Source organism: Carlito syrichta, unplaced genomic scaffold, assembly GCF_000164805.1.
Source record: "Carlito syrichta isolate Samal-C Ts95f unplaced genomic scaffold, Tarsius_syrichta-2.0.1 Scaffold303334, whole genome shotgun sequence".
Taxonomy (NCBI): Eukaryota; Metazoa; Chordata; class Mammalia; order Primates; family Tarsiidae; genus Carlito; species Carlito syrichta.
In genome coordinates, this window is record NW_007247430.1 from 321,952 (window position 1) to 331,841 (window position 9,890).

General features: G+C 51.9%; 1 protein-coding gene across 3 annotated transcripts; it reads left to right on the forward strand.

The window, feature by feature from the left end:
* Positions 1–836: 836 nt before the first annotated feature.
* Positions 837–9,478, forward strand: DMAP1 (DNA methyltransferase 1 associated protein 1). 3 transcript variants are annotated; one of them, XM_021712512.1, is made up of 11 exons: positions 837–933; positions 1,095–1,244; positions 1,757–1,848; positions 2,116–2,311; positions 7,202–7,360; positions 7,474–7,641; positions 7,914–8,099; positions 8,238–8,309; positions 8,608–8,680; positions 8,822–9,117; positions 9,363–9,478. In XM_021712512.1, the coding sequence occupies exons 2-11, from the start codon at positions 1,140–1,142 to the stop codon at positions 9,420–9,422; spliced, it is 1,407 nt and encodes a 468-aa protein (XP_021568187.1). In that variant the 5' UTR covers positions 837–933; positions 1,095–1,139; the 3' UTR covers positions 9,423–9,478. The 3 variants fall into 3 exon arrangements, with proteins under 3 accessions (XP_021568187.1, XP_021568188.1, XP_021568189.1); XM_021712513.1 differs by having other exon boundaries at positions 861–933; positions 1,135–1,244; XM_021712514.1 differs by having other exon boundaries at positions 868–1,244; positions 7,232–7,360.
* The last annotated feature ends 412 nt before the right edge of the window (positions 9,479–9,890 follow it).

The following is a 9,890-nucleotide window of genomic DNA, read 5'->3' on the forward strand; positions in this document are numbered from 1 at the left end:
CAGGCTACAACATTTATGGCTAACTTGTGCATGTTGTCTGCTACTCTAGTCCTTGCCAGGATCTTTGGCAGATCTTGGTTTGGGGTACGGCCCTCTTAAAGCCTTAACAAGCCCCCCTCCCCCCACTGCCCTCCACGTTGTTAGGCTTTCTGCAGAGGCTGAAGCTGGGAGCTGCTTCCTCTGTCCCCTTTGCCCTTCCTTAGGACCTCCTGTCTCTCTCTTGAAAAGGATCAGCAAGTTTCCTTCCTTGAGGGATACTTCTAGCTGCTCCCTGCTTAAGGCTGTGTTTTGGGCCTCTTTGTAATTCAAACTAGTGCAGCCAGCTCCCGGACTTGTGAAGATCCAGGAAAGCCCTACAATGCCACGGCCCACAGACGCCTCCATCAGAGGAGGTGCAAATGAGGGTCCAGAACTTAGTCCGGCCACCCTGGGAAGCTCCACCTTTATGTCTTCACCTCCAAGCTTCGCACAGTGCCTGGTACATATTAGCACTTAATGACCAGGAACAATTAATATAACCAGTTCACGTAATTATAAAAAGTAAATGTCCAGGCACTGTGCTGATGTTTTACACAGACTTTTGGTATTTCATTTAAGCAGTTACCATTATAATTTACATTTTGCAAATGAGGAAACAGGTTCAGAGAAATTAAGTGACTTCCCAAGGTTACAAAGGTCTGGACACTTTCACTGGCCAAGACGCAACGGACCAGCGTAGAGGAAAAGCTGCGAGCTGATTACCACCCGCAGCGTTGTAAAACTCAGCGCAGCCGGTAGCTTTCGCACCCGGTTGCCAGTCGGCTCCGTTTCCTCCAAGCACAGACCGGAAGTGTTCCTGTCGGCCGCGTTTCGAATGCGCACGACCAGAAGTTTCTGCCCGCGGCTTTGAGGGATTAGGGGAGCGGCGGCGGGGACCGCAGCCCGGGCACCCAGGTGCGGAGGCGCGGGGGATCAGAGGCTGATGGGGCCGTTAAGGGTACCCAAGCGGCGGTACACAGGCAGAACCCCGGCCTGACCTGGACCACCCTCCTCGCGGCCCGCCGCTTGGGTCCGGAGGGGCCCCGCCCTCTGGCCTGAGCCTGGTCCCTCCTCAGGCACTGACCCTTAATCTCAGGTCGCTCCCCCATCTCTCAGGTGCGATGGCTACAGGCGCGGATGTACGGGACATTCTGGAACTCGGGGGTCCAGAGGGGGATGCAGCCTCTGGGACCATAAGCAAGAAGGACATTATCAACCCGGACAAGGTAGCAGGGGCGCCTGAGAGCGTTGGTTGGGGGCATGAAGGAGAGGGGAGAGGTGGCCGCGAAAGTGAGATGGAGGGAATGATGGGGTGCTAAACTTCTAGTGTGATGGGCGATAAAAGGTGTGACATAACGGGACAGACAATGCGTATGTGTCACTCTTGAGAATATGGGACAGAGGAGGTGGGTCTCCATGAGAGACAGTGGGGACCAGGAGGGTGTGACACCTTTAAGAGATGAGAGGACCAAAAGAGTGTGACATTTGTAAGATATTGAGTGGGAAGAGACCAAGACATTATGACAGCCTGAGAGATGGTGGGAGAGGAATGTCCTGCTCAGGCTGTGGGTGCCCCTGTGAATGGGTTTCTGTACCTTTATAGTATGTCATTAGGATGTGCCAGTATTTATGTCGTTGTACCTGTAGGTCCTGGTTTGTTCATGGATTGATCTGGGCTAAAGAATGTTCAGGAAAGAGGGTCTAGCTTGTGGTTCCTTTCTTTGATTTCCTTCCTCAGAAAAAATCCAAGAAGTCCTCTGAGACATTGACTTTCAAGAGGCCGGAGGGCATGCACCGGGAGGTCTATGCGCTGCTCTACTCTGACAAGAAGCAAGTATTGGAAAATCGAGTCCCCCAGGCTCTGGCCCCTGACTCCCCTGCCATGTCCCTAACTCCTAGTTTTCTCTTCCAATTATTTCCTCCCCTCCCCTTTGTAGTCAGGGCTTCTGCTTGCTTAGTGGGATGCAGGAGGAGTGTAGATCTTTTGCTCCAGGACATAACTTTCTCTCTCTAGGGTAGATTGGCATCCTGGGTCCAGATGCTGTCTCACACATCTTCTGATTCTAAACCTCCCATCTTCCCAAACCCCACTGCCAGGGATGCACCCCCACTGCTACCCAGTGACACTGGTCAGGGCTATCGCACAGTGAAGGCCAAGTTGGGCTCCAAGAAGGTGCGGCCTTGGAAATGGATGCCATTCACCAACCCAGCCCGCAAGGATGGAGCTATGTTCTTCCACTGGCGACGGGCAGCAGAGGAGGGCAAGGACTATCCCTTTGCCAGGTTCAATAAGGTGAGCTGCCTCCATTCAGACACAGACTAAGATTGTCCACCCACTCTGAGCCCCTTGTGCATGCTCTCCAGTCTCTAGGGTTGGCTCCAGATGCTTGCTCAGGCCCAACCATGGCTCCCCACTCCGTCCTCATGGCAGATGCTCACAGAGTGGGACTCTGGGTCTTTTCTGCCCATGGGATCCTGTTCTTCCCTGCACATGCTCTTGTTTCTCATGACTTTTTTTGGCCTTTCAAATGTTACTGTTCCTCAGAACTATAATCCTAGGTGCTCTGCTCTTCTCGCTTTGTCCTTTCTCCCTTGTGTGGCTCATTTATCCTGTGACTTTGGTCACCCTGTCTATGCCAGTGACTTCAACTTATTATCTCCAGTCCAGAGCAATGGTTCCCACATAGCCAGTCCTTCACTAGTGTTTCTTCCTGAATGTCCCACAGGTACTTCCCATCCAGTAGGTATTCTTGAACAGAAGTCATCGTCTTCCCTCTATTTCCCAGCCCAGTTCTGCCCCCTGTCTCAGTGAATGGCATCATTATCCACTCAGTTTGCCCAAACCAGAAACTTGGGAGCCATCCTTAATTTAGCCTTCTGCCTTCAGTATTAATTCAGTATTTCAATCAGCAACAGGACAAAGAAAGTAGGGGAAGACAGACAACAAACATGTAAGGAAATAAAGCAAATTGTAGTCTTTCAGATAAGAGCCATTGATACATTGACACCAGGACATGAATAGATATGAAATGAGGTAAAGAGTGAACTTGTAGGTGTAGGGAGGCCTACTTTAGATAGGGTGGTCAGGGAGGGCCTTTCTAACAAAGTGGCATTTGAGCTAGACTTCAGTAATACATCTAATTATTGAACCCTGCTGATTCGCTTTCCATAATGAATCACATTTCTGCCTATATTCTTCATCTCCTATGCCAGCCCCCTGTTCCAAGCTGCATCATCTCTGGTCTAGATGACTGAGGCTCAGTGGTACAGGGCCTTACCCAGACTTACCGAGCCAGTGAGAGGCAGAGTTAGTCTGGGCTTGGATTCCCTGGCCCATTACTCAAGCCACTGTGCAGTGTTACTTGCAGCTGCTTGCAGCCTGGAAAACCTAGACTTAGACCTTAAAAGCAGTAGAGGATCAAACCCAGGACTCCGAGACCCAATTTCTCAGCCCACTATATCCAACTGTATCTGGATACTTCCCCCTGTGTAGCTCACAGGCTTCTCAGCTGGGCAAAGCCAAATGTGAGCACCTCATTCTCCCCTGCCCAAACATGGTTTTCTTCATCTCATCTTCATTCGTAGGGCCCTTAGGTCCAGTGGAGGGAGAGGCTAGAGATGTAAGACTGAGAAGGGACAACCAAAAGGTGAGATGTCTGAGGCAATGGGAGGGAAGGCTGGATGAGACAAGTTGAGGTGCTCCAAGCCAAGTCAAGACCTAGGCCCTGGGAACTCAAACTGAATGAGACACAATGTCTGTCCTCCAAAAACTCTCCATGTTGTTAGGGAAGGGGTTGGGGGAGATACAGGCAATTATGATCTGATGGGATACGTGCGTTCTGGGAGGACCTGCAGGTCATGGAAGCTTCTTGGAATAGAGTTGAGTCTTGAAGGAGGTCACCAACTGGTATTAGGAAAGGAGTGCAGTGACTTTTTCAGGCAGAGGGAGCAGGATGGGCAAGGGCATAAATAAGAAATTTTAAAAGGTCATATGTGTGGGATGCCATGGGCATTTCCATACTGATGAAGCCTAAGGCAAGGTAGGGCATGGTAGGAAGTGCGGCCTGAGAGGTCAGCAGGGGTCGGGACAGGCAGGGCCTTGGCATCCAGGCTCAGGAATTTGGGCTTTGTCCTGATGTCTTTGGGTAGCTGCTGACAGATTTTAAGCAGTAATGTCAGGATCAGATTTGAGTTTTAAAAGGTCATGGTGACTGTGGGGTGGAGAGTGAAGTTGGAATAAAATGAATTCATGATCTTCCTCTCCAGGACTGTTCATTCTGGGGGTCCCACTCTCAGTGGCTCCTTGTTCACTCTCTTGCTCAGGCCAGAAACAGCAGTCACCTGTGATAGCATCATCACTCACCCTTCACAGCCAAGTCCTGTGGTTTCGGCCCTAATGCCTCTCAGGTGTCCCCCTTTCTCTGTCTTCCACTGTGCTGCTTTAGTTCAGGCCTTCCCCCCTCTTACTTATTTCTGAAATCTGCTAGCTGCTGGCTCAGACTCTTGTTTCACTCCTCCATCTTTACTGCTGCCAGAGGTCTTTGTTAAAGAGAAACATAACCTACTTGACTCCTCAAAACAAACCTTGTTGGCTGCCATCACCCTCAACATGATTTCTGGACTTCTTTGCAGAAAAGGCCTTTTCATGCCTTTTCCTGTCCTGTCCTTTACTCGTTTCCCCAGTTGTCCTTGACTACCCAATCCACATACCCCAGGCTGTTTTCCCTTCATGGCTGTGTTTGTACTGCCCCTTCTGCCCAGACCTCTCTCCCCCATTTTCCCTCACTAGTTTACTCCCGCTTAACCCTAAGTCTGAACCAGACCTCTATCACCTCCTCTCTGACCAACCCTTGTCCCCAGGCTGCATCAGGTGTCATGTGCTACACCTTCGGCATACTTCTGTCAAACTTGCCACCCTACAACAAAATTATTTTTTCAGCTGGAGTGTGTGAGACACAGACCCCTGCCTATCGTATGCAGCACTGTGTGCCCTGCATATGTGTTGCAGGCCCATGATAAATATTTGTTGGATGGAACAGTGTTTTCCGAGGTTGACTCTGAGCTGCTTGAGAGCAGGACTGGCTACATCATTTCTGAACTTTTTTTTTAGTTAAGTAGGATTAAAATGCATCAGAGGAATACTTAACCAGGTCTGGGAAACCAGAAAGACTCCCCAGAAGAGACGATGCCTGAAAGAGATCAAAAGGATGAGAAAGTTATTTGGGTAGAAGGAACATAGAAGTGGGAAGGCATTTCAGACAAGAACAAAGGCTGAGGAGGAGCCTGTTATGTTCTAGAAACTGCAAGTCACTTGGCTGAAACTTACTGTCCATGAGGGACAGTGGCTACAGGAGGAGACCAGATCATTTATTTATGTGTTTACTGATTGAGTCAGTAGATACTAATACTTTTAGTGTGATAAGCCCTAAAGGTAGGAAATGAACTGGACAACCCTTGCTTTTGAGGAGTTTGTGAGTTTTCTAGAAAGCTCTTTATCTTGAATGTGGAAGTCTGAGAGGTTTAATAAGGGATGGTTGGGTGACATGATAAGATATACATTTAGAATGCTAGAACAGTATGGCTTAAATTATCTGTGGTAAGGGAAGTTTTTCTATTTTCTTTTCTTTGAGTTGAAGTCTCTCTCTGCTGCCCAGACTGGAGTGCAGTGGCACACTCATGGCCATCCCAGCATCAACCTGCTGGGCTCAGGCAATCCTCCCACCTCAGTCTTCCAAGTAGTTGGGACTACAGGTGTGCGCTACCATACTCGGCTAATTTTTGATTTGTTGTAGAGATGAGGTCTCGCCACCTTGCCCAGGCTGGTCTCGAACCCATGGACTCAGGCAATCCACTCATCTTGGCCTCCCAAAGTGCTGAGATTACAGGCTGAGCCACTGAGCCCAGCCTGTTTTATTTTCAACCCATGAGACTGATAAAGATAATTCTACGAAAAGACAAAACACAAGTCTATGTTTCTTCATATTAGATTCAGCAGCATTCAACTAATATAAAATTGTTATTAATGTTTTTCAATGCCTACTCTCAATTTCCATTCTTATCATGGACCAGTGATAACTGTTTGAAAACAGCACTGTTCAAAGAGATCAAATCTCGGCTGCAGACAGAGATTGGAGGGGAATTGGATGAAGGCAGAGAGACCAGTAGGGAGGGTTACTTCTGTAATCCAGGCAAGTGACAGTGGTGTCTGGATTGGGATGTAGCAATGGAGATAGACATTTTGGAGATCAAAGTCATAGGTTTGGTGAAGGGGAGAAGTCAAGGAGAAAGATGGAAATTAAAGATACTTCCTGCATTTCTGGCTTGGGCAACTGGGTTGGGTAATGGTGTCACTGGCTGAGATCTAGACTGGAGGAGATGTAAGTTTGAGGGAGGGTGATGAGTTCAGTACTGAGCATGTTAAGTTTGAGGTGTGTGTGGCCCCTTCAATAGGAGACGTCTGAGAGGCAACTGGAAATACAGGTCTTGAGAGTGGGTTCAACGCTGGTTGGGGTCTTTAACAGAGAAGAGAAACTTCCCTGGTCCAGTCTAGCATTGATCCCTTCCTTGAGTCTCTGACTCACAGATCCAACTGGTGCTGCTATCTCGGGGGAGGCCTGGGGGAGAGGGAAGGAAGAGGCATTGGCAGGGTTGCATACATTGGGAATAGGATTCAGATCCTGTTTGTGTAGAGATGCCTGACCTGGGCAAGCTCTGGGGCAGCTGCAAGTCCCACTGTGACCACTGGGTGGCAGTAGTGCTTCAGATAAGAGTTGCATGGACTTGGGGCTCGTGGGCTTTTCTCCAGGTATTTGGCCTTGTGCCCTACACCAAAGTTGACCTTTGGACGTCACAGAAGTGCTTACATGTGGGCCCTTCACTTTAGCCATGGGGACAGGAGCATGTGTCCCCTTATTAAGACTTGAACTGGAGACATGGTGAAGTTGCTCCTGGAGGGGTCAGAGACAGGCTGTAGTCTCAAAGCTTGCTACAGCCTCTAGCCAAGCTGACAGTTACTTTCTTTAGCCCAGGCTGCCTTCTGCAGGGGCACAGGCAGAGGATTTGCTTTTTTTCAGGGCTGAGGATTGGCAATAAACAGGAGCTGTGGTCATAGGGGGCTGGAGCCTGCTGAACATGACATGACATGATGTGGGTGTATCCTTACTGTGTCCCTCTGTACCAGCAGACTGTGCAGGTGCCCGTGTATTCGGAGCAGGAGTACCAGCTCTATCTCCACGACGATGCTTGGACGAAGGCAGAGACTGACCACCTCTTTGACCTCAGCCGCCGCTTTGACCTGCGTTTTGTAGTTATCCATGACCGATATGACCACCAGCAGTTCAAGGTGAGCTTGTCACTTGCACGTGTGCCCAGCCCTGGGCATGGCAGGCCCTACCTTCATGCCATCCCTTCCGCGTGCCCCTGGGTGTTCATCCCCCTTCCTGCCTCGATCCTCAGAAGCGCTCTGTGGAAGACCTGAAGGAGCGCTACTACCACATCTGTGCTAAGCTTGCCAATGTGCGCGCTGTGCCGGGCACAGACCTCAAGGTACCAGTATTTGATGCTGGGCACGAGCGACGGCGGAAAGAACAGCTAGAGCGTCTCTACAACCGGACCCCAGAGCAGGTCAGCCTCAAGCCTTCCATACCTGTGTGCCCCAGACCCCGGGCCCATTGCCTTCCTCCTCCATTCCCTCGACTCCCTCACTCCCAAGGTCCCACGTCACCCACCCCCAGCTCCCTCGACTGCCTCTTGCGGGCTGTCCCCCCTCCACGGCCCTTTACCCCTCATGATCTCCTACCTCTCAGGTTCCCTCCTAGACAGCCCAGCACCGTCACCTGCCTGTGTCCCCTCACTTTGGCATGTGCCCTCACACACTTGGCATCTCACTTCCCCAGGTGGCAGAGGAGGAATACCTGCTCCAGGAGTTGCGCAAGATCGAGGCCCGGAAGAAGGAGCGGGAGAAACGCAGCCAGGACCTGCAGAAGTTGATCACAGCAGCAGACACCACGGCAGAGCAGCGGCGCACAGAACGCAAGGCCCCCAAGAAGAAGCTTCCTCAGAAAAAGGAAGCTGAGAAGCCGGTGAGGAGGCTAAGCTAGCCCGACTCAAGGTAGAGGCGTTACCTGGCACAGAGCCCCTCCCAGAGCTGGCAGGTGCTGGGACTCACCCTGGGCCCACTCCCTGCACCATTTTGGTCTCCATAACGCCTTCTCTCCTAGGCTGTTCCTGAGACTGCAGGCATCAAGTTTCCAGACTTCAAGTCCGCAGGTGTCACGCTGCGGAGCCAGCGGGTATGAGAGTCACCTCCTTTAGCGTGTTTGCGCCCTGGTCTCTCTGTTCTGGGCAGCTCGGGCTGGAGCGGTGGGAGAGGTTGCTGAGACAGAAGCGGCTTCCCCAGAATCTCAGGAGGATTTGGCCAGGCCAGGGTCACAGCTTTCACTATGTCACTCTTCCGGGCCATTTCCTTTTCTGGTGCATAGCTACCTCTGTGGGCCGCCTTCTCTTTCCCACCCCATCCCTCCTCTCTTTAGTCCCCTTCCTCCTAAGCCTCTTGTGGGGGACAAGGCTTAGCTGCCCGGGTTGTTGCAGATGAAGCTGCCAAGCTCTGTGGGACAGAAGAAGATCAAGGCCCTGGAACAGATGCTGCTGGAGCTTGGTGTGGGTGAGTATGGGGACTGGGCCCACACTAGTGTGTACCCAGCTAGGGTTGTGGATGAAGGCTGGGCAGGGGGAGGACAGCTCATGTGGCTGGCTTTCTGCCACACTCTGGCTCTGCCGCTGTGCTCCTGCCACCTGCCTGCAGAGCTGAGCCCAACACCCACGGAGGAGCTGGTACACATGTTCAACGAGCTGCGAAGCGACCTGGTGCTGCTCTATGAGCTCAAGCAGGCCTGTGCCAACTGCGAGTATGAGCTGCAGATGCTGCGGCACCGCCACGAGGCACTGGCCCGGGCTGGTGTGCTGGGGGGCCCTGCCACGCCAGCATCGGGCCCAGCACCAGCCTCTGCTGAGCCAGCAGTGCCTGAACCTGGACTTGGCCCTGACCCCACCAAGGACACCATCATCGATGTGGTGGGAGCACCCCTCACACCCAATTCGGTAAGAGCCTGGACAGGCTAGGAGAGCATGCCCTGACCCTGCAAGTAAGCACACGCCCACGAGTTTCCAGTTTCCGCTCCCCCTCATGCTTTCGGCAGGAGTGATCGCCTTAGCAAGGCTCTGAGACTGAGGGTGGAAGTGGGTTGATCCAAGGGCCTCTTCTTCCTGGAGGGTGTGACACACATGCACCAAGCCTGACCAAGCCTTCAGGGCCACTGAGCTCAGCCCTTTCTGTGTCTCCTCAGAGGAAGCGGCGAGAATCAGCCTCCAGCTCATCTTCTGTGAAGAAAGCCAAGAAGCCGTGAGAGGCCACTTGGGGTGTGGGCGATACTGTTGTGTAAATAGAACTGCTGAGTTGGACTGGGCTGCTTCCTTTTCCTTTCCACACTTCTGTTGCCCGTTGGGAGGGGTTGGCCAGGAGGGGGTCACCACACCACAAGAGTGGCAGGTGGGCTTGCCCACGTTCAGGCCCTTAGCAGCCACTTCCATTGCCCACTACCAATTTTGTCCAGACCCCTGCATACTGAAACATCTGTGGTTTGCACAGCAGCGGTCTCAGATACCAGCAGCTTTGAGCACAGCCTCACACTCAGATAGTCCGCACATCCCTGCAGACTTGTGCATATTCAGTGAGGGTGTCATAGGCGCTACAGTGGCAGCCAGTCACACACTGATGGCCATGCACACAGAGGCAGCCTGAAGCACATACTGCCTGCCTCACATCCCGACAGCAGTGGGCACAGCAACAGCCTTACACACACAGGTGGCTTTGC